Source organism: Rhincodon typus, chromosome 15 (genome assembly GCF_021869965.1).
Source record: "Rhincodon typus isolate 14 chromosome 15, sRhiTyp1.1, whole genome shotgun sequence".
Lineage (NCBI taxonomy): Eukaryota > Metazoa > Chordata > Chondrichthyes > Orectolobiformes > Rhincodontidae > Rhincodon > Rhincodon typus.
In genome coordinates this window covers 51,950,762-51,975,636 of record NC_063346.1, presented here as the reverse complement: position 1 = coordinate 51,975,636, position 24,875 = coordinate 51,950,762, and the positions used below count along the sequence as shown (strand labels likewise).

The 24,875-nt window shown below is 41.5% G+C and overlaps 1 protein-coding gene and 1 long non-coding RNA gene across 3 annotated transcripts in view; one reads left to right on the top strand and one right to left on the bottom strand.

Moving 5' to 3' along the window:
* LOC125485013 overlaps nt 1-16,227 on the top strand; it is a 49,482-nt gene extending 33,255 nt beyond the window's left edge. Inside the window, exon 4 of the long non-coding RNA XR_007263792.1 lies at nt 16,183-16,227. This is a non-coding gene — a long non-coding RNA (uncharacterized LOC125485013). The remainder of the gene's footprint in view (nt 1-16,182) is intronic.
* Nucleotides 1-23,623, bottom strand: part of rfwd3 (ring finger and WD repeat domain 3) — a 33,607-nt gene extending 9,984 nt beyond the window's left edge. The window contains exons 1-8 of one of the 2 annotated variants that reach the window (XM_048605840.1): nt 23,558-23,623; nt 22,151-22,546; nt 18,593-18,798; nt 14,638-14,723; nt 12,807-13,034; nt 10,629-10,720; nt 8,661-8,775; nt 6-234 (exon numbers count right to left, since the gene is read on the bottom strand). In XM_048605840.1, coding sequence (XP_048461797.1) covers nt 6-234; nt 8,661-8,775; nt 10,629-10,720; nt 12,807-13,034; nt 14,638-14,723; nt 18,593-18,798; nt 22,151-22,500 — 1,306 coding nt within the window. In that variant the 5' untranslated portion in view covers nt 22,501-22,546; nt 23,558-23,623. Of the gene's footprint in view, nt 1-5; nt 235-8,660; nt 8,776-10,628; nt 10,721-12,806; nt 13,035-14,637; nt 14,724-18,592; nt 18,799-22,150; nt 22,547-23,301 lie in introns of both variants that reach the window. The other variant, XM_048605839.1, reaches the window with a different exon arrangement.
* Nucleotides 23,624-24,875: the final 1,252 nt, after the last annotated feature.

Here is a 24,875-nt window from a genome sequence, read left to right as displayed (position 1 = left end):
TTTACCAGGTAGGAGAGTTGTCTGAGGAGAAGGTTGGGACACAACAAGACAGCTCATCAAGGAGGAGTATGCCATGACTCGACAGTTCCCACTCTGCGAAACAATGATGCCTTTTTCAAACTGGTACTTGGACTGACTCTGACTGGAAGTGATATGGCCAGTTAGGGAATTACTGGAACTGGAAGGACCTTGAGAAGCACTTGGACCATGCTTAGCAATCAGGCATCTCAGCTCCTGTAACAGCAGAGGAAAAAAAAATATCAATGCCATGCTCACAAAACAATTAAACTTGGTTACATGTGCACAACCCAACATAGTAACACAGGGGGAACACAGTCTACTGTGTATTCAAAGGACATTCAGCCTGTGGCTGTAAATGTACTTAGGACTTAATAGACAGCTGCAAATACATCCAATAGGGAACTCATTACGCACAGCTATTTTCTGCTCTGTTCAAAGCTAAATACTGCAAATGCTAGAAAAAAAGAAATGAAAACAGAAAATGCTGGAGAAACCCAGCAGATCTGGCAGTGAAGAAGAGTAATTGAAACATTAACTCTTTCTCTTCACAGTTGCCGAGTTGCTCTTTTAATTTCTGTTATTTTTTCCTATTTCATGCTCAGACTAGTCTGAAACGTTGTGTCCCTGCTCTAAATCCGACTCACCATTTAACAAATTCTCAATAGTGGCTTCAATATTACTTTCACATTTCATCACTGCTTATCTGTCCTTCATAAACGCTGCATGCAAGATATAGCTACATGCACTAGATATCAATACATGGAGCTGTACACAAACAGAGGTAATTCAATGTAGAACTACAGACATCAGGTATTAAACACTAAGCTGACCACACTGGATTTAATCCATCTCCCTGTCCCCTTTTTGTTTTTACTTAGTTGTTTGGCCCTGTGCAGAGGTCTAGAGCTCAGGATTTGAACTATGACTGTAATAAGTTTCAATAAACATTTGATTGAATGCAATATCAAAAATCACTCATCAACTCAGCAATTACAGAACATCAACACAGCTTTAACAAAGTGGATCAAATCTATAGATTTCAAATCACTAAATCAGCAGACTGATCAACAACCCAAATGATACCCAGCCTAATATTAGTGTTCAAGTACTTGCCTTGGATAATCAGATATGGGGATGATGGAGTTTTGTTTTAAATAAATGGATTGGACTGGTTTGAGGTTGACAGAGATGACAAATCTGCAGAACAGCATTCTGCAGAGTGAGATTCAAATGTTGGAAAGTTTTTCTGCCTACAAAGAGACATCACGCTATTAAACAGCCCAGCAAAATTGGATTTGGTTCCTCTTGTCATAGGCTCAAGAACCTCCAAGAGAGGATAATATTTCCAGTAAGAGAGAGTAAACTGCTAGTTCACTACGAACTTAGTCTGAAAGTTCTGGCCATTATAATGAAGAAGCTTACAACAGTCACTGAAAGAAAGAGACAGGAACTTGTTGCATTTGTGCACATGCAGTTAAAACACAGAAATTTAAGACAATGCTGTCCTGCTTTTCTGCTCGTCCATCAGATACACCAGTGCAATATTCACAGACATGTTTAATAGAGGGGAATAGTCTGTCCAAATGCAAAAATAACAACCATGATGCATCTGTGCACCTGTGATGTCACACTAGAATAACATTAAAATTTTAAACAAAAACAGGGGAACCTCTGTTTTCTCTCCACAGATGCTGGCAGACCTGCTCAGTCGATGTTTCAGGTCCAGTAACCCCTCTTCAGAGAATTTCTGTTTTTGTTTCAGATTTCCAGCATCCACAACTCTTTGTTAATTTAAATTTTAATCTCATTGAAAGAGCAAAGGAACCACAAAAGATGATAATCAATCTGTAAATTTCTTTGCAAACTGGAGCTTGATGGCTACGGAATAGATTGGTTACCCTACAGCAGCAGTGCAATGTTAACACTCCTAGACTACAATAGTTGCCAGGAGCACGAATTTGCAAAGAAATTTACAGACTTCTTAGAATTGTCTCTGTGCTGTCCTAATTTTGCAAATCGTTTCACATTTAATGCAAAAACTGTGGTGGTCCGTTTAATTATTCCCTGCTTTGAGCAACAGACTCAGTCATTTTTGCAACATTCAGATTCAACTCTCATCTTGTGTGATCACCAGCTGCAACGTTTCACCTAGTGGTGGTACAGGTAATTCTGCTATAATGCATGTTTCGTTAACATGAATTGGTTGTAACGTGACTGATGAATAGTGGACGCTGTTTGGATAACGTGAACTTTCTGCTGTACAGATATAGCGATTTCCCTATAATGCGATTTTCCATAGCAGGAGATCATGCCAGAATGCAACTATCGCATTATAGGAGGACTACCTGTATGGTCAGTAACTACGGCTTTTTTGAACTTGCACTATTTACAGAGTCTTGTTACTGTTAAAAAAAAGAAATTAAACTGTTAAGCCTGATTTAATTCCACTTCATCTCAGTTCTTAAGGGTCTTCCCTTCACTCTGAGGCTGTGACCTCAGGTCCTAGTCTCTCCAACTAGTGGAAACATCATCTTCACGTTCAGTCTATCTTGTATTCTGAAAGTTTCAATGAGATCTCTCCTCAACCTTCTCAACTCCATGGAATATAGACCTGGAGTCCTTGGTTGCTCCTCATATGACAAGCCCTTCATCCCTGGGATCATTTTTGTAAACCTTCTTTGGATCAGCTCCAACACCAGCAAATCCTTTCTCTAATATGGGGCCCAAAACTGCTCACAATATTCCAAATGCAGTCTGACCCAAGCCTTATACAGTCTCAACAATAAATCTCTTTTCTTATATTCCATTCCTCTTAAAGTGAATGCAAAACTGCCAACGGAACCTGCAAGTAAACCATACAAGAGTCCTGAATTCCAAATTCCTTTGTGCTTCAGACTTGCAAAGCCTTTCCCCATTTAAAAAATACTCTGTCTATATTCTTCCTACCAAAGTACATAACCTCACACCTTCCCACATTATATTCCATCTGCCATTTCTTTGCCCGCTTTCCTAGATTGTCCAAGTCGTTCTGCAGCCTCTCCACTTCCTCAATACTACCCGTCCTTCCACCTACCTTGGTGTAATCTGCAAACTTAGCAACAATGCCCTGGTTCCTTCATCAAAATCATTACTATATAACACAAATTGTTGTGGTCCCAACATGGACCCCTGCAGAACTCTAGTCACCAGCTGCCATCCTGAGAAAAGACCTCTTTATCTCTGGCTGACTGGCAGAAAGCAGACAGTAATTTTCCAACCATGCCTCTAACACCATGACCTCTTATTTTGTTTAGCAACCTCTTGTGTGGCACCATGTCAAAGGCCTTCTGGAAATCTACATAGATCATGTTCATTGGCTGTCTTTTGTCTAACTTGCTGGTTACCTCCTTGAAGAATTCTAACAGATTTATTAGGCCTGACCTCCCCTTGATGAAGCAGTGTTGACTCCACTATATTTTGCCATGCACTTCCAAGTATTCTGCAATCTCATCCTTAATAATGGACTCTCAAAATTTTACCAACGACCAAGGTCAAGCTAACCAGCCTATAATTTCCTGTTTTCTGCCTCCCTCCCTTCCTAAACAGGAGTTTTACATTAGGTATTTTCCAGTCCTCTGGGTACCTCCCTGACTCCAGTGATTCCAGAAAGATGACCCCAGTGCCTCCACAATCTCCTCCGCTATTTCCTTCAGAAATCTGGGATGTAGTCCATCTGGTGATTTATCCACCTTCAGACCCTTCAGCTTCTCCTTAGTGATGGCCATGACACTCACCTATGCTGCTTGACTTTTTTTTTTATTGTTTACTTGTGGGATGTAGGCGTCACTGGCTGGCTGTCCCTATTCCACCATAGTATCGGGGAGGAGTAAACACTGGATGTCAGCACTAAATCTGAACTAGATGGCTATGAAGGCTTTTACCCACCTTCCTTTTAACATGCGCATACGTGTTCAGGCAGTTCATGCTTCAGATAGAAACCTAGAGTGCCAGGGTCAGCACAATACCAGATCACTAGGCAAACAGGGTCAACCCTAAGTCTGTGTGCCAGGGCCAATTCAATATAAAGTTAGACACATGCACGAGGAGGCAGCAGCATTGTGCTGACGAGTAATCCAGAATCCCAAATTAATGTTTTGGGTACATGGGTTTCAATTCCACAATGGCAGATGGCAAAATGTGAATTTAAAATAAAAATCTGCAATTAAAAGGCAATCTAATGGCACTGTCAATTGTTGTAAAAGCCCATTGTGTTCACTGATGTCCTTTCGGGAAAGAAATCTGTCATCCTTACGCAGTCTAGCTTATATGCAACTCCAGACCTTCAGCAATGGAGCTGATTCTTAACTGCCCTCTGGGCAATACATGCCGGCTTAGTCAGTGACACCCACATCCCATGAACAAATAGGAAAATAAAAAGTGAACAGTGGAACTCTTTTATAATGAATTTTGGTCAATTTAGAACTCAATCATTATTTCTGACTAATTGATATGAGTCCACAAATATGAGTACTGACATACAACTGTAGATAAGCTGCAAGAATTGAATGCAATGCAATTTAATTATTCACTTCGCCAAGTATCAAACATCTTGGCCAAACTAGCTTTCGTGGGGAATCACAAATGGCATTCAGCGAAATAGAGAAGAAAGAATAGGGAGCATGGGGATTTGGCAGCAAATCCAAAAGGTAAGCATTTCAAAGGCAATCTCACACCTGGACTTTGCCCTTCATCTCTCAGCACAATTATCAAGGGACCATCACTCAACGGAACTACACCTGAAGATCAGACAACACTGAGCAAGCAGAATTACCTTGACGCCAACTGTGGCTTTGAATACACTCGCAAATTTAAAGCAAATTTTCGCAACTCACAGTTCACTGTCAAGCACAAACTGTGCAGACATGATGGGCAAGTACTTTGCCTCAGCATTTGGAATAGAAAAGGAGGATAGCTTGCCACAAGTCAGGAGACAATACTGGATAAACGACAGGGACGATTAATGCAAGTAAAACATTGATAATTAGGAAATTAAATGGAACTAAAAAGAGTGACAGATCCCCAGGACCTGATGGTTTCCATAGGAGGGCATTAAAGGAAGTAATGGGAGCATATTGTATATTTTTTTAACTGTAATCCTCCAGGGCTCCCTAGATACAGGAGTTGTCCCTCTAGATTGGACAACTGCATGTGTCACTCTACTTTTTAAGAAGGGCAAAAGAGCAAAACAGCAAAACCAAAGAATCACAGAGCCATTAGCTCAACATCTGTGGTGGGGAACTTGTTGAGGTCTGTAACCAAGGATGAGGTAACTGAACACCATGAAAATTTTCAGTTAATCAGGGAGAACCTTGACAGGTAGGACATGCCTGACAAACCTTTGAGACTTTTTTTGAGGAGGTGACTAAGGTCGTGGATAGGGAAATGTCTGTGGACTTCCAGAAATATATGGTGAAGTCCCACATATGAGACCATTAACTAAGGCAGAAGTCAGAGTCACACAGCACAAAAACAGACCAGTCCATGCCGAACATAATTCCAAACTAAACTAGTCCCACTTGCCTGCTCCTGACCATATTCCTCCAAACCTTGCCTATTCATACACTAATCCAAATGTCTTTTAAATGTTATAATTGTACCCGCATCAACCACTTGCTCAGGAAGTTCATTTCACTCTGTGTAAAAGATTTGCCTCATGCCTTTTTTAAAATCTCTCTCCTCTGACCTTAAAAATAATCCCCCTGGTCTTGAAATCACCCACCCTCGGGGAAAAAACAACTACCATTATTAATTCTATCTCTACCTCTCATTATTTTATACACTTCTGTGAAGTCGCCTGTCGACCTCCTACACTCCAGTGAAGAAAGTCCCAGTCTATCCAGCCTTTCTTTATTCAAACCTTCCATACCTGGCAACATCCTGGTAAATGTCTACTGGACCATCTCCAGCTTGATAGTATCCTTTCTTTAACTGGGCGACCAGAACTGGACACCGTATTCCAGAAGGGGCCTCACTAGTGTCCTGTACAACCTCAACAATAACTTGCCAACTCCTATACTCAAAAGAACTGAACAACGAAGGAAAAGCCTTTTTAACCACCCTGTCCATTAATGACGCAAACTTCAAAAGAATTGTGTACCTGCACCCCTCGGTCACGCTGTTCAAGAACACTATACAAGGCCCTTCCATTAATTGTATAAGCCCTACCCTTGTTTGTTGTACCAAAATGTAATACCTCACATTTATCCATATTGAACTCCTCTGCCATTTTTCAGCCCATTGACCCATTTGATCAAGATCCCTGTGTAATTTGAGAAAACCTTCTTCACTGTCTACTATGCCACCAATTTTGTTGTTGTCCACAAATTACTAACCACATCTTCTATATTCTCATCCAAATCATTTATATAAATAATAAACAAAAAAAAGGAGGACCCAGAACTGATCCCTGTGAAACACTGCTGGTCACAGGCCTCCAGTTCTAAAAGCAACCCTCTGCCATTACTTTCTGTCTCCTGCTGTTAAGCCAATCATGTATCCAATTAGCAAGCTCACCCTGAATCCCATGTGATCTAACTTTACTAATTAGTCTACCATGCGGAACCTTGTCAAAAGGCTTTACTAAAATCCAAATAAACAATGTCTACTGCTCTACCATCAACATCTTTTTGGTAACTTCCTCAAAAAACTCCATCAAGTTTGTGAGACAAAATTTTCCTGGCACAAAAGTGCTTATTATCCCTAATCATTTTTTGCCTCTCTAAATATCCATAAATCCAATATTTTATAATCACCTCCAACAATTTACCTACAACCGAAGTCAGACTCACGTCTATAGTCCCTGGTTTCTCCTTTCAACCTTTCTTAAACAAAATACAACGTTAGTCACCCTCCAGTCATCAGGCACCTCATCCGTAATTATAAATGATGCAAATATTTCTGCAAGGGGTCTCGTAATTTCCTCCCTTACTTCCCACAACGTTCCAGAATACATTAGATCAGGACCCAGAGATTTATCCACCTTTATATTCTCTAAGACCTCCCGAACCTCCTTCTCTGTAATGTGAACTGTTTTTAAAACATCACAGTTTATTTCTCTGCATTCTCTAGACTCCATTTCTTTCTCCGTAGTAAAAAACCCACGGAACTCAGGGCAAATTAGTGACATGGCTGGGAAACTGGTTGAACAGCAGATGACAGAAAATAGCGATGATCGGCAGGTATTCAAATTGGCAGGATTGTCTCCCAGAAGCATCTTAGAGAGTGCCTCAGTTATTCATGTTATTTATTAACAACTTGGATAATGGTATAGAAAGTTATATATTCCAATTTGCTGATGACACAAAGTTAGGCTGCATTATAGGCTGTTTAGATAATATCATAATAATATTATAAAGGTATATTGATAGACTTGGTGAATGGTAGATGGATTTCAATATAAGCATGGAAGATTATTCATTATGGACTGAAAAAGGATAGATGAGGATACCTTCTATAAGGACTTCAGAGGCATAGAATTTTGAAATGTCATGAACAAGTACAGAAAATAATTAAGAAGGCTAATAGAATGCTGGCCTTAATATCAAGACAACTGGAGAATAGAAATGCAGAAGTCATGCTGCACCTGTACAAACTCTGGTTAGACCCATCGGAATACTGTGAGCAAACCTGGGCACACCTTAGGAAGGAATTATTGGCCTTGGAGGGAATACGTCATTGCTTTACAAGAATAACATCTGGACTTCAGGGCTTAATTTCTAAAGGAGAGATTATACAAACTAGCTTTCTTTTCTCTAGAATTTAGAAGCTTAAGGGGTGATCTGATCCAAGTCTTTACATTATTAACAAGAAAAGATAGGTAGGTAAAGATAAACTATTTCCACTCGTTGGAGATTCTAGAACTTAGGGGTATACTCCGAGAATTAGGGCTAAACCATTCAGGAGAGATATGTTAGGAAGACTTCTACACACAAAGGGTGGTAGATGTTTGGAACTCTATTCCACAAACGGCAACAGATGTTGGATCAGTTGATAGTTTCAAATTTGGGATAGATAAATTTTTAAGCAAAGATATTAAGAGATACGGGTCAAAGGTAGGTGTATGGAATTCGGCCACAGATCAGCCACCATCTCACTGAATAGCAGGACATACTTGAGGTGCCGAATGATCAACTCCTGCACCTATGTTCCAAACTGTGAACTGTATGTAAAACTTCCTTAATCAACTACAGCAAGATTAGAAGAATTGTACTGAAGCTTAGAGATGAGAAATATAATTGTTCAGATACATAGAATTGTCTTTGCAGTCAAGTGAGTGCTGTATAACCAAAAACAAAATGGAGGAAAATCAAACAATACACACACACAGAATCCAAATGTACAGTAATCAGCATGTAGGTACAAACACAATGTAGAGAATTCACACTGTGAGAAACATAAAATGTTAATCAGTTGCTCCAACCTCAAATCAAAAGAAAACAAACCACAAGAGCTTTAAACTTACTAACAGAATTCAAGGCCCATGTATGAGCTGTAACAGTAACAGTATTCAATTGCAGAAATTCTGTTGAGACTTGAAGCCAATTGGAAAGTTTCCATTTTCTCTACTTATTCATGAGGACTCACAGCAGATTGACACTTACCTGCAGCTGTTTACGTAATTTGCTGCACTCTTCTGTCAGGAACTGTAGTTGGAGGCGACACTGAGCAGATTCCAGCTCTGCTTTCCGACGCATCACCTGCTCCTTCTCCAGATCACTGCCCAGGAGAAAGGACACAGTGAAGGTAAAAGGGACAAAATTCAAGCAATTTCCTATTTTTTGGGATGCAGTCACAAATGTGGCATAAATTTCAACCTCTTGCAAACAGCCAAGTGAAAGCGACCAGATCAGGTGTATTAATAGCAGTAGTTACAGGATAAATATTCACCAGCATATGGACATGAGAGAGCGAGAAGAATGCACCTCTGAATTAATGTGATCTTCTAAACACATGACGGTAGATGGGGCCTTCATTTAATTCTTATCCAAAGGGAGCAACTTGGAGCTCTCTCTCAATACTTCACTGGAATGTCAGACTTGATTACCTCCTGCAGTGGGGCATAAATCTGCAACTTTCTGATCTAGGTGAGCTTTGGAACCTGTTGTAGCCACGCCGCTTTGGGGCAAGTGGCGAATGGCAGGCAGACTCTTTCCCTGGGGAGAGGGAACATAGAGAAAAGAGGGAGTTTATCTCTAATATCCACTGGGGTCAGATTCACAGTGAACCTTTTCAAAGGATTGAGGTCAGGTGTTCTAGCCACATTTTCAGGCTAGTATTTTGTAGAATTTGGGCTAACTTGAGAACAGTGAAATAACACTGAACAGAATTCCTAAGTATTAATTGAGAATTAACAAATATTAATTAACATTTCCTAGTTACCCTTCTTTGCAATGCGTTGGGTAGACACTAAAGCAGGAACTTTAGAAATATCTGCAAGGTTGTTGCAAGACAAAGGAAAACCAAGCTATAACATTGCTCTGAATGTTGCCTTCTGTTTTCCTTCCATTGAACACTTATGGAAGAGTAGTTAGAAGTGATTTTTCAGAGTTTTCTCCTCACTCCCTGGGGAAACAAACTTGGTTTCTGCTGTGGTATCTCGACAATACACCCAAGATTGAAGTGCAACTAGATTTGCTGGAGCTGGTGTTATCAGTTCCTTCCTCTGGTAAGCAGAATCACTATGTTGCTATTATGCTGATAGCTGATATGCACTTGCACAACCTGGGGATGCCGGTTTTCCTAAGGGGATGCACCTAACCTACCCTCCAAGCAATCAAGAGGACTTGGCCTCAAGAGGAGAGGCTAGGAAGTTGACAACACTGCCTCAAGCATGTGAGGTGGCACTAACAGCTTCAGCTCTCTGCCTAATATTAAGGGATTCGCTTTATTTGACCAACTTTGTATTTTGTCTTTTAGAGGAAGCTCCTTAAACCATTTCCCTCAGCTTTACTTTAATTCACTGTCAGGGGATAAGTAACTCTGGCAAGATGAGTTGACTGGTCTTCCCTCTACAACTACATTAGCACAAATTATATACATAGCATTTAATATGCAACATGTGGCATACACAGATCCTGAAAAAATTGATGGTAGCAGAGTAGTGGAATACAAAGCCATTTAAGAGAGCAGTTAATCTCGGACCAACCCAATTGGGGTGGGAGTGGCATCTCATGAAGGCAAGACGGCAAACTTCCTTCTCTGACAGGTTGCATTTTTAATGACAATCCGAAGACTTCAAAATCACTTAAATCAATGTCAGATGGTTTACACTGAAAACTAGTCCAGTTACAGAGCCACTGCATTAAAGTGTCCACATCTACGCTTTAGATTCTGAACTTGGGTAAACTACCCCATGCACCTCCTTTGAATCATACACAACATCTCCCTGTGCTCTCTCAAACATGTGCACATCACTTTTTAAGCTTTGTGACTTGACCAATACAAAGGATTCCAAGTATGTCAGACCTTTCTCACGGTTCCTCCACAGGAGTTAGATAGTTTTTTGCAATTGTGAAAGTATGAGAGTCAAAGAAGTGAGAGTCAAGTATTTATGCATCATCAGCGAATACCTCTTCAATCGTTCTTGCTCACTGGTGTCCACAGCTTTCAAGGTTGGGGCATACAGCACCACCACATCTGACCGCTTAGCCTTCTTATTACACTGTAGAAGTCAAAAACAAATCAATTATAGTTCAGTTATAAAACAGCCTCAATGGATTAGACAGTATCACCTTTCCAAGAAAAAGGCTGCAGATGACCCAATTAAAGATTTTGGAAATTATGAAAATGACACGCTAGGCAGAGAAAGGATGTTTTCACTTGTAGGGAAAGAGCAAAGCAAGAGGCCATCATTGCAAAGTAGGCAACAAGAGTTAAAATAGCTAATTCAGAAAAAGACTTATCTATCAGAAGAGTATGGAAAATGTGGAACTCCGTACCACAGTGATTTAAGCGAGCAATGTACTTAAGGAAAGGCTACATTCATATACATGAAGGAGGAGGAAAAAAAATGCTTATGTTGACAGATTTAGTTCAGTAACAACTGGAGGAGGCTCAAGTGCAACCTAAATACTGACACAGTGGTACTATTGCTGACAATTAATCCAGAAACCCACATAAATGATCTGGGGACCCAGGTTCAAATCTCATCACAGCCGATGGTAGAATTTGAATTCAATAAAAAAGTCTGAAATTAAGATTCTACTAATGACCATGAAACTATTGTCGATTGTCAGAAAATGCCATCTGGCTACACTAATGGGAAGGGAAGGAAAGGAAATCTGCCATCCTCATCTGGTCTGGCCAATATGTGGCTCCAGTCAACAAGAAATTAAACCGGTACTGACTGGGGCACCAGAAAAGACAACAGAAGGAACCCTATTGTTCCTTCTCACTGACATCTGGTGGCTAATGCCAAAATTGGGACAGCTATCTCAAAGACTAGTCGAGCAACAGCCTGTGTTGACAGGCATACTCACAGAATCGTATGTGTCAAACAATGTCCCAGACAACACCACCATCATCCCTTGATACGTCCTGTTCCACTGGTAGGACAGCCCCAGAGGTGGCGGCACAGTGGTATACAGTTGGCAGGGAGCTGCCCTGAAAATCCTCAATATCGACTGTGGACCCCATGAAGTCTCATTGCTTCAGGTTAAGCATGAGCAAGGAAACCTACTGCTGGTTCCATGCACTATTCTCCCTCCACTGCTAAATCAGTACTCTGCCATGTTGAACAACACTAGGAGGAAGCACTGAGGATGGCAAGGGTTCAAAATTTATTATGGGTGAAGGATTTTATTGTCTGCCACCAAGAGTGGCTTGACAGCAGCACTACTGATTGAACTGGTTGGGTCCTCAAGGTCACAGCTACTAAACTGGGTCTGTGGCAGGTGGTCAGGGAACTAACAAGAAGGAAAAAATACTTGACCTCATCCTTACCAATCTACCAGCTGCAGATGCATGACAGTATTGCTAAGAGCAACCACCACACTGTCCTTGTGGAGATGAAGTCCTGTGTTCAAATTGAGAATACCCTCCATAATATTGTGTGGCACTTTCACCATGCTAAACCGGCAGACTTTGAATAAAGCTCGCAGCTCAAGACTGGACGTCAATGAAGTGCTGTGGGCCACCAACAGCAGCGGAATTGTACTCCAGCACGACCTGCAGCCCCATGGCCTAGTATATCCCCAACTCAACCATTACCATCAACCCTGACAGCAATGCTGGTTCAACAGAGATTGCAGGAGGACATGCCAGGAGCAGCACCGGGCATACTGAAAAATGAGGTGCCAACCTGGTGAAGCCACCAAACAGGACTGTTTGTGTGCAAACCGGCATAAGCATCAAGTGATAGGCAGAGCTAAGGTTCCTCTCAAAAGCAAACAGCACGCTTACTGCAAAGCACAATCAGAACTGTAAAATCTCGTTGAAAAACAAAATAAATTCTAGAACATTCCCACTCTGCTTGCTTTGAACTCGGTCAAGTTTACTTAGCGCTGTATGTGAGCACAAGGTAAACTACAAGCTAGCTTCAGGCTTCATTTCAAGTGTCATTTATTGCTCTCCTCCCTCCTGTAGAAATGCAGCAAAAACCATTACATATCAGAACAAGGAAGGTTGTAGCCAACATGGATTCCAGCTCAGTGGTTCAATTTATTTGGGCAGTTCTCACTATAGGGAAAGTCTAACAAAAATAGAAGTTTCTTTTATTGTTTTTCCCCAAAAGCATGCTGCAAACCTACCTGTGGACATTTTCCTCCTTGTTTCCTCAGCCACCGATCGATGCAGGTATAGCCAAAGAGGTGACCACACCGCAGAGTAACAAGACGGTGTTCTCCTGCATTCGTCCATGGCTCAAAGCAGATTGAGCACGTATTCCCTTCATCATCAAAGGCTGGCTTGGTGTCTTTGGCACGTGCTGCATCTTCTTTCACATTCAAATTGTCTTCTGAATGCAAGGTCGTACTGTCCTAAAGACAAAACATTCATTTAGAGGCATAAGGATTCTGCAAAACCTCTTTGGATCTATTTTACATGTTCTAATAGACTGCGTGATACAAGAACACCTTCTCAATCTCCTTAAACTTTAACAACTTTTTTCAATATTCTAAATCATCACTCTTGATCTTGTGAACTGTTCAAGATGGTTTTGGATTTACAACGCGTAATGCTTTCATTTGAATGCAGAAGGACCAACAACAAAAGTGGATTGAAGAATTTGTTCTATGTAGTACCCCACAGGAAGGAGTTTTCACTTAAGTTGCAACAAGCAAGGACTTAAAAAACCACTTCTGAACAGATCCCACAGCTTCCTTTCTGCTCTCTTTCATTTATTTTTTCAAGTAACTGTAGTGGATCAGCCTCTCAACTAGTGCATGCACAGGGAACCGTATCTTGATATCCAGTTCTCAGTAGCGTTCGTTACAACCACAACTCCATGTCAGCAGTTAATTGACCAAACATTCACAAAAATAATCCATGCATTTGGCTCCAGTTTCTTTTATCAATGTGTCCAGTATTAAAAACTAATCTTTTTATTTCAAGATTGAAACGATTTTACCACTTATTCGTGTGTAATGCAACAAAACCAAACTGAATATGGTGTGAAATCCAAATGCCTGGAAAGAGACCGTGTCCATTTATCCTCGAAAACAAGTTGTGTGCTTAACTCTCTGGAGTGGAACATGAACCACAACCTTGTGCATCAGAGCCAAGAATGACCACAGCTGACATGCTAAACTTACAAGTTACAAATTCCGTCAGTTATTTTGCATTAAAATACACTCCCATAACCCAAATCACCTCTCTCCCTATTTGTTCAATTCATCCACACACAGTCTCAAAAGTATAAGCAGAACTTGCAAGCCACTCCATAAAGAGTCACTTTATTGACTTACCATTTATTTTTCTCAGTCTGCTTAATATTGGTGGGACAATTGAGAACACAAGGCCATGTCCCAGCACCTCATGACCAATGTTTCTTCTGAGTGCAAGGTGATTTTTTTTTTTTAAAAAGGGTGCAGCAACATTCGGGTTGCTGCATAACTGCACGGCTTGGATAAAACATCGCTTTATACAAAATACTGGAATGTCAATCTGTGATATCCAAACCATGATACATTGCACACATCATCAAAGCAAACCAACTGAATAAAACATGAGCAGTCGTCTTATCGTCGTTCTAAATCCTAACTTCATTTGCCCATTTTGGTTCCATATTTCTCACTTCTTCATACCTTTAGCAAACAAAAACACGTATCAATCACTCCCTTTCTACATATAAACAAATTAGGAGCAGGAGTTTTAGCCACTCAGCCTTTCAAGCCTGCTCCACCAATCAAAACTATCAAGCCAATCTACTAAATTCACATTCCTACCCTGATAATGAGAATTGCAGGGATAAGGTGGGGATAGGGGTGGGGATGCTCTCAGGAGAGTTGGCGTGTACTCAATGAGCCAAATGGACTGTGTCCACACTGAAGGCTTTCTATGATTCTAGATCACAAATGAATGAGTGTGGAGATTTGAGGTAGTTCACTGGACAAGACATATACAGATTTTGAAATGGTTTACCTGCTCTTGATGCACAGATTGTGAATCTCCAGCCTCGACAACCTGAGCTGGTGAGGGATTAACCGGGGTTGGAGCACTAGCAGGAGCTGCAAAAATAACAAACAGACAGGATACTTATGATATGTGTCATGTCATTAGTTCAGACCATGAATAGGCACAAATTCTGTTTCTTTTAAAAAAAAAGAATGCCAGTACCTGCTGTTCCCTCACCATTAAAACACACTGCAGAAACACTACACTATTTTCCACAAAGGGAGTTTGTTTTGGCTACCTCGGAGGGCTACGAAGAATCAACCAGTGGGTGCAGGACTAGAGTTACATACATCCCAGATCTGGTAAGGGTTCCAATTATTTTCACAAAGGCCATTTGTGAATTGGTCATGTCTTTAAGATAATCTGACATCAGCAAAGTCACAAAACTATTTAACAATTCAGTTCAAGAGCAATCCTATGACTAAATGTAGAAAGCTTAACAACGTTAGGAAAAGGTCCCAGTTAAATTTAACTTAAGATATTCAAAAAAAATTTGAGAAGTTTGCTCATCATGAAAAGGTATTCTATGTCTCATTTCACTTCTATGTAAAAATGGATCTGGTGCAAACAACAGGTCAAAATGGCACCAGCATTCTAAGCACATGTTACTCCTTCAATGAACTGCAACAAATTTGTAAAACATGATTTCCCTTTCACAAAATCATACTAATTACCTCGAGTACAAAGCGTAGTTTTCAGTATTCTTCTGACCTTTTTAATTTCCCAAGCTAAAGGGCCACATTTATCTTCCCGAAGAAAAAAAAATTATAAACCTTCCTGCACTGCAGAATTTGTCAGAGATTTGCAAAAGAAACATGACTAAAAAAATGGCATCACCCAATAGTAGAAATTTCAAAACACGCTTTTCATATTTTCTGATATTTTGTTCAAATTCAGCATTACCTTTCACTTGCAATATTTCATCCATTGTACTCACAAAAGCATGGGTGATGTTTGGAACTTTCTTCCACAAATGGCAATGGACAGGAAGACTGAGGCTCCTAAAGCTTGTGTTTTCAAATAAACCTGTTGGGCTATAACCTGGTGTCGTGTGATTTCTGACCTTGTCCACCCCAGTCCAACACTGGCAACTCCACATCATACTTTTCAGCTAGACACAGCTAATTTTAACAAGATCAACCTTACTTAGAAACTGGAGAGCAATTTAGGCCATATTCTCCTTTATTTAAAATCCGCAATGTCCTTACTGCATTAGGTGCCTCTAAGTCAGCAAAGAAGCAACTGAGCTAATCTCCCTGAAGAAACACAGCTTTAATATCAACTCATTTTCATTTTCAAGCAATCACTAACAAAGCCAATAAAATCTCCAAAATTGGTTTCCTATCATAGGTGAAACTACTCATATGTTGGCCTCCTAGTTTTTCTTCAAAACCTCACAGCACTAACCTGGTTTTAACCTGAAATGTCTGATCAGGACACATCTTTTCCATGTTCTGTTTGATCTCCCTCTCCTACTAATGGCATCCTTTTCAATTGTTCATTTCATTCTAGGGGCCTGTTCACACAGGACGGCAGGATATGAAGCAAAATTATTTTTTCTGAATTGGAGATTGAAGATATGGACATGGGTGAAAGTTTGGACAAAGGATTATGTAACTTGCACGAATAAAATTGATCAAAAGGATGATTTTCTGTATGCTTGAGATGTGGTTAGGTTTTGACAAATGTAGTAGTGAAGACAGTTCTTCAGAAGAGTATGAATTGGAAGTAAGCAGACTGCAGAATAATTGATCTAGAAAGTTTCTAGTCTCCTGGCATTTAAATTATTAGACTACGCCAAAGTATCTACTATGGATAAACTTGTTGTTTAGAAGGGAATTAAATTTGCATATAAACATTGCGAGCGCAAATGCCAAAAGCACAAACATTTCCTTGGAAATCATCACTTCCCAGCAGTATTCACAGTGTAAATGAGGCAGTCAGCCATAAAATAAGTGAAGTACATATGTTTACAGGCTAGCAAGGCCACCTAGATAAAAGACACAGTCAACAGTTCACAATAATCTTTAACAAAAGAGAAAAGAAAATGCTTTCGGTAATCTTGTGATGAGAAGTGAATGTAGGATTAAGAATAAAAGAATGAACTGCAGAAATGCCCAGGATATAGTCAGTCGATGTTTCAGATGTGGTTCAAAGTATACTGCATTATCTCCAACTGTCCTAGATGTATTCAAATCTAAAGATGAATCAGAAGATGAAGGAGGAGGTATGGATCAAAGTAAAAGCATTGTCTTGATCACCAAAGTTTCAACACAGTAATAAATGTGCGAGTGGCAGAATCTTTGAGTTGCGCAATGTTAGATAGCAGGTCCATATCTACAATGTATGGAAAAGACTGGCTAAATTATTGAGGAATACAGTTTGAAATAAAGTTTAAAAAATTTGAGTGTTCCACCGCTTTCAGATTTGGGAGCTTCAGGAACAAATCAAAGTCTTTCAAAAGAAAACGGTCATTCCTTCTAAAATAGTTGGAATCAATCATTTTATTAGAAGACGTAATATAAATATTTTAAGCCAGAGATGACAAAAGCACATCTGAAACAGCATATGGAAAGCAACAAAGCTATTGTGTTTAGAAAATCTGTGAATGTGCAATAGATGTCCAGAATCCTGGCACTGTGCAGGCAGTTAGCCACCTGGACTCTCGCTCTTTGCTTCAGAGAACAGTTTCAATCACCCACCCGACACCTACAGTCACTACATTCCTTGTTGCTTCATCCTCCAATCCCACTTGAACTGTCTCTTGTATCGTGATGCTGTATTCAGTCTGCTCATTCATCCTGCTGTCCCTGCTCTCATCCAGAGATGGACAGTTCTGCTCTCTGGATTCTCTTTTCTGCCTCACTTGCAGTTACACCTTCACGTCTCTGACCAAATCAGAAGACCATATCCAGAGTAGTATGGCAACCGCTTGGTACAAAGCATCCAGGTAACCTGTCCCTTCCTTGTTGCATTACAGAGACTGCAGTTCAGCCTCCAGTTCAATTACTCTGTGCTGAAGTTCTTTGAGCCACAAATACTTATTATAGACATGTTTTTCTTGGATTGCAATGATATCCAGGAGATGCCAGATGCTGCAGCCTTGACACACCACTTGTTATGCTGTTTTACTGAATATTAATGAAATAATTATGTTATTCACTTATGTTGAATTTTATATATTTCGTTAACTTCACAACCAATTTGTATACCATTTTTGGACTTAATAATAGACCATAATCACTTAGGAGATACTCACAAAACAGCTTCTTGCTTTTCCTATAGTAGTGCAAGAACTAATTCCAAACTCTCAGGGTTCTCCCTCAGCTGCACTTTTCTCCCCCTCCTCCAGCTGCACTAAAAAACCCCTGTATTTGTAGCAGAGTGAACTGGGGCTAGACGACTTTTCATCATCTTATATTGCAACAGGGCAGCAATCAAGTGCTTCAACTAAATTGTAGCAGTTGACATGTTAAAAAGTCAACTTAATCCCTGTTCATTCTTCAATGGGATATTAATAAATACATTTGTTACTCTCTCCCAATTTGTGAAGAAATACCACCAAATGTCGCAATCACGACTGCACACATGTTGCTACATTCAAATAGCGACACATTATGTAACACTCCGGCCAGTTGCAGCAATTAACCCTAACCTCTCTGATAAGAGTATTCCTTAACTGCTGGGTGGTGAGTAGATGCTGGATATCAGAAGCAAAGTTCTACCCAGCCAACTTTTCCAATTCCTGATCTTGGGCTCAAAACAGGAACAAGAATGATCAAGTATAATGGAAACATGGAAGCAAGTTATAGAGATTTGAAATCCTAATAAAGATAGAAGAGGAATTCATTCTTTTGTGCTTTATCCTGCAAAAATAAAGAGGTGAATTTAAGTTTATCAAGTGTCAGTAAAACTTACTCACCTGACGAAGCTGCTGCAGACTCATCGCCCTCATATTCATCCTCTATTTCTGTGGTGCTGCCGCTCTCCTCCGACTCACTGAGATCAGTGCTCAGATCGGTACTCGAATCTTCGCTGCTCATCTCATCTCCGTATTCAGCTGCTGACCTAACCGATTCTGTGTGCTGCTGCCTGTTAACACGGAAGTAGTTGTCTAGAGCTCCAGATCTGGAAATAGGAGGGTTGCACGCAAGTCACATTCCATACAGCAGAAGATAAAAAGTGTTAGCAGCATTTTCAGTCAAAGCATATCTGTCTGACCTGCAGCTTCTGCTCCAAAGAGCTTTCTTAATTCATTTGGGACCTTTGTAAGTATTGATTCTGAGACAGAAACTAAGTGAAGCACAGCTGTGCCTTTGGGAGAGAGAATCAAGTACCAGTGCATCAGTATCTAGCTTACAAAGTCCTGGCTGTGAGAGGTTTAGGGTCTAAATCCAGTTTCTATTAAACTGGGGCAGCTCCATTTTCTGATCCTTCCCACAAACCTAGATGGCAGTTGGAAGTTTTTAAAGATGCAAAGCCACTTGTTCTGAACGTTTACGAGGACAATGCATCGATAGCTGCATTCTCTCTCTTCCAACATTAAATGTTCTTCTATCGTACATCAGCTGTTCTATTCTTTGAAAGCAAAGCTTCCTTAACACCATACCCATCAAATAATCCCAGGACAGGCACAGCATGGGATCAGACACAGAGCAAAGCCCCTTCCATGCCGCTCCCCACTTAACACAGAGGACAGGCAAAGCATGAGGCCAAATTCGGAATCAGTCGTTTCTAACCTGCCCATCCAGCAGAATCCCAATGCTGCTGCTGTTCTGAAAGTTAATTCTTGGGAATAATAGAATAATGTTACTGAACTAGTAATCGCATGGCTTGAATGAATGGTCTGGAGATAAATTCAAATTCCACCTCTTAAGGACTGGATATTTTCAGTTTGCGTTTTTAGAAACTGGAGACTGAAAGGAGGAAATGTCATCTGTATAATCAGCGTTTGAAAGGGTGACTGTAGTTTTGAAAGCAAGTAACCTGACATTCATTGCAGACATCATGTAAACAACAGTTTGAAAAAGCAGTAATTATGGGATCGTGTCTTACTGCTTTTGCTGGCAACAAGAACGTGATCAGTCTATGGACAAGTAAGCAGTTCTGAGAGACAAAGACAGACAGAGACAGATTTCAGTTCTTCCCCAGCTCAAAATCAATCTCTCTGTTCTCTGCATTCAAAAGTGACTATAAACCTGAAGAAAACCAGTTGATCTTTCCTGGAAGAGTCGTTGTAAACTGTGACTTTTAGCTGGTAAGTCACAGACTTTTTAAAGGTGTACCAGCCACCTTTTGTCTCCTGCCAACTCGTGGAAGAAAGCGGAGAAAGTCAATTGAAGCAATGTGCTGGCCAGTAGATTATCATAGGATCAACTCAAGAGTACCCAGGAAAAAGACTACTGAACTATTGTTCCTGTTTTTCTCCTGTCCATAATCTAATTATCCTGTTTACCTGCGTTTGTGTGTGTCAAGAGGAGTTTATAAGGGGATTGGAGTCTTAATTAGTAGTACTATATGCTGAGGAGTTTATAACTATTTACTCTAGTTAGTGTCTATTTATTTGTAATAAATAGCAATTTTCGTTCAGTAAAGAAACCTGGCCTATGCTTTCTATCAATCTGGGTCTGAAGGTCAGGTCAATTGAGGAACTTTGAGTGCTTTGTAAAATGTTTAACTTTTCTGATGGTTCCAGGAATAATGGGTCTCAACTCCCAGTGCACTGTCCCAGTGAGTCATAACAGTACAGTGCAGCTGAGCAAATTGAAATTCACTTAACCAACAGATTTGGAATAAAACGATAGATCATAAAACACTGAACTGTTGTAAAAAAGACTGTTGCTTACTCATGCTCAGGCCGAGAAATCTATCATACCACAACACACCACTGACTTGTTCCCTGTAGTTGGTGGATAAGTTTTGGAAAGCTTTGAGTGGAGTTCCTTGCCAGAGTATTTTCCAGCCTCATATCTGATCTTTGCAGTTAAAATATTCACGTGGCTGGACCAATTAAATTTCTGGTCAATGGTAACCCCCAGGGTGCTGATGATGGGAAATTTAGCAATGCTCATGTGGTACAACGTCAAGGGCAGGTGGTTAAACTCTCCCTAGTTAGTGATGGTTACTGCCCGGTTCTTACGCGATATGAATGTTACTTTCCCTTTAAAAACCCAGGTCTCAGTGATGCCCAGGTCTTGCAGCAAGCAGAGCCGAACTCAGTACCTAAGATGTTGTGAATGATGTTGAACTCTGCGCAATCGTCAGCGAATATCCACACCTCTGTTGCAAGGAGCTGAAAATAATTTGGCCTGGATGATTACTCAGGAACTCCTGCAGCAATCTCTTCTAATTAAGAAGATTAGTTATCTTCCTTCCTTGGTGGGATGCAGGCATCACTGGCAAAGCAAGCATTTGTTGTCCATCTCCAGTTACCGTTGATTTGAGTGGCTTACTACATCATTCAGAAGGCAGTTAAGAGACAACCACATTGTTGTCAATCTGGATTGACATGTAGGCCAAGCTAGGAAAAGACAGCTGATTTCCAAAAGGACATTCATAAACTGGATAGCCCTTTCTGATAACCTGGTAGATTCATGATAATCATTAACAAGACAGCTTGATATTCCAGATTTGTTCGTTGAATTTAAATTCATCTATTTGCCCTGATGGGATTGAACTAACGTACCGACAACACTTGTGTGAACAGTGAAGTTACTAGTCCAGTAACATTCGCACTGTGCTATCAGCCCTGTCATCTAATGTTCAATTTGTTGGAATGAGCCATAATTTCCCCTCACAAACAGTCCTGAAAATTATAATTTCTAGTCTCTTCTCTAAACTTATTGTGCTTGCACAATCTTGATTTTCTCATCAGCTTATTTGGGTATTCAATTCCACAATCTTTACATCTCCAAAATACCCACCTCCAAAAAAATTACCAGTCTCAGCCTTGCTACCCAGAAACCCATTGTTCATACTAGTATCATCTTGAGCTGCAATTTCTCCCAAGTCCTGCATGCTAGCCTCTCAATTTCCAGAGTCTCCAGCTTGTTCAAATGGTGGCTCAGTGGTTAGAACTGCTGCCTCACAGCACCAGGGACCTGGGTTCAGTTCCACCTTCGGGCGACTGTCTATGTGACATTTGCGTGTTCTCCCCATGTCTGCGTGGGTTTCCTCTGGGTGCTCCAGTTTCTTCCCACAGTCCAAAAATGTGCAGGCGAGGTGGATTGGCCATGCTAAATTTCCTATAGTATCCAGGGGTGTGCAGGCTAGGTGGATTAGCCACTGGAAACGCAGGGTTATACGGTAGGGAGGTGGGATGCTCTTCGGACAGTCAGCATGGACTCAATGGGCAAAATGGCTCCTCCGACAGTGTAGGGATTTTATGATTTAACTATCAGCAAGCACACACAAAAATCAGCCACAGTGCAACATTAACCTGTGCTGAAGCAGGTGACCACCAAACAGTTTCAGAGGTTACCTGGATGAAGAAGATCTCTGGGAAACACTTGTCCCTGGCTGACGGCGACCATTCCTCCTCAACTGCCTGCGCTGGTGTCCAGGTCTCTGTCCAAGGGAAAAGTGCTGGGCCACAGTTCTCAGTGCCCCTTGCAATCTTTGAAGTTCCTCAGTGAGTAACGCTGCTTCCAGCCCGCCACTGTGAGCAGTTGAAGGGGCCTCATTTCCAGGCAGTGCTCTTAACTCTTCGCCAAGGGGTGCAGTACTAGGGCCCTCCCCTGTTGGCATCGAAGCCGAGTCATCGAGATTCAGTTGTGTTGGAACAGTTTCCTCCTCTGGCTGCATATCTACATCGACGACTTGCTGAGCCATTCCTGAGGCAGAGAGGAACACAAGCCAGCCAATGGGAGGAAAGATTCTGCAAGTTCAGAGACATGACAGGAATAAGTATAAACATTTTAACATCGGAAGTGGTAGAGGCAGATACAATTACAACAGTTAAGAGACATTCAATCAGGTACAGGGATTGGAAAGGTTTAGAGGGATGTGGGCCAAACTCAGGCAAATGGGACTAAGTTCAGTTTAGGAAACCCCGGTCTGCATGGATGACTTGGGCCAGGGGATCTGTTTCTATTCTGTTTGACTCTATATAAATATGGTAGCCATGATGTGGAGGTGCCAGTTTTGGACTGGGGTCGACAAAGTCAGAAGTCATTCGACACCAGGCGACTTCAGCTGACGAGGCAGCAACGCTGCGAAAGCCTGTGATTTCAAATAAACCTGTTGGACTATAACCTAATGTGCGACTTCTGTCTATATAAATTGATAAGGAGCCCCTAAAGGAGGACTTCAGGAAGACGAAGATAATCGCTAAATGAAATGAATAAGATTGAGAAAGCGGCTCTGAGCAGAAGACAGAACGGGGGAAAGAGGACAGACTAGGATTCAGGTGATGTAGGCTCAGGGGAGAGTGGGTTGGGGGTTTGGGGGGTGTGGGATGATCTGGGAGACATTGTTTCGGGAGAGGGGTTTGGGAGCGGAGGATGGCGTTAAGGGCGGTTTGGAGAACGAGTTTAAGAGTCTGGGAATTAGGGCACAGTTGTGATCGGGGGGTGTGGAGGCAGAATGCCCGGGCGGCGAATGTTACGGACACCGGGAAGGTGTTGGCTTTACCCTCGGCTGAACAGCCTCAGCCCTGGGGCTGGGGCCTGGGCCTGTTGCCTACTCCAAACGGCGAGCGGCGTTTTTACACCGAGATGGAGAGATCAGCGGCGCCGGGACTGGGCTCCAGACTCGCTCCAACTCCAGCCTGGGGATCCGCAAGCCGTATTTAGTGACGAGAGAGAGAGAGCGGAGTCCAGTAAGGTACAGTTGGGCCGACGGGTGGATGAGAACAAGGCGACCCCGGGGGCCCGAGCGTAGGCCTCACCGCTCAGCCCCAACCGAAAATCCGCGCCACCTCCAAGGCCGCGGGCTACCGGCCGCCCCTCTCCGGGGGAGCCAATGGCAATGCGAGCTCACCTGCCACTCAACTGCCGTGGGCCAATCCGCTCTGAGATAGGCCTGTCAATCACCGCGCTGCCGCGGTTTATTCTGATGTTCCGGAACAGGTTCAATTAACGTCAGAGAAAGTGCTCCCACTTGGACTTTGCTGAGGTTGGCCAGGTTCCGATAGAAAAATTTAACCACAACAAAATCTTTATTTACATCGCGCCTTTCCCATCCCAAAGTGTTTGATGGCGGGGGGGGGGGGGGTAGAGGGATGGAAGAGCCTCTAGTTATGGGTGGCTCTTGAGTTTCCTTCGGATTTGCGCCGTACACAAAAAAGTGCCCCTTTCCATTTCCGTCACCGTTACTATGGGATCAGTTTAGTAGGGTGACAAAATAAACATTGAATGCTACCAAAACAAAAGGACTCCTTTACAACAAAATCAGGATTTCCTTTTTTGTGTTAATACCAATCCTATTGTCCCATAAATCAGGAGACAAACGCCAAGAAATATCAAATAAATCTGGTATACGATCGTGAGTTGTCATTTCTTTCAAACATAAACCAATTGTGGCGATTACCAAAGGAAAATAACTGAATTTATCAAACAACCTGCTGAATTAAAACCAAAACTACTGGCCAAATTTCCACTTTGCATAGTTTAGAAAAAAACAAAGTGAACATAAACATGAATAACAGCCAAACCACAATCAACACAGAGTGCTGCACTTGACGGAGCGTGACATTGAACAGCAAAATTGGAGCCAATGAGAATCAGGGATAAACCTTCAACTTGTTATAGTCATACCTGGCACATAGGAAGATGGTTGTGGTTGTTGGAAGTCCATCATCTCAGCTGCAGGAATTCCCCAGGGTAGTGCCCTAGACCTAACAGCTGCTTCGTCAATGACCTTCCCTCCATCATAACGTCACAAGTGGGGATGTTTGCTGATGACTGCACCATGTTCAACACCATTTGTGACTCCTTTGATACTGAAGCAGTCAATCTCAACATGCGACAAGGCCTGAACAATATCCAGATTTGTACTGACAAGTGGCAAGTGACATTTTCACCATACAAATGCCAGGCAATGACTATCTCTGACAAGACAGAATCTAACCATTACCCCTTGACATTCAGTTGTATCAACATAATTGAATCTCCCACTATTGACATCCAGGGGATTACCATTGACCAGAAACTGTCATATATGTATTTGGCTACAAGAGCAGGTTAATGGCTAGGAATTTTTCAGAG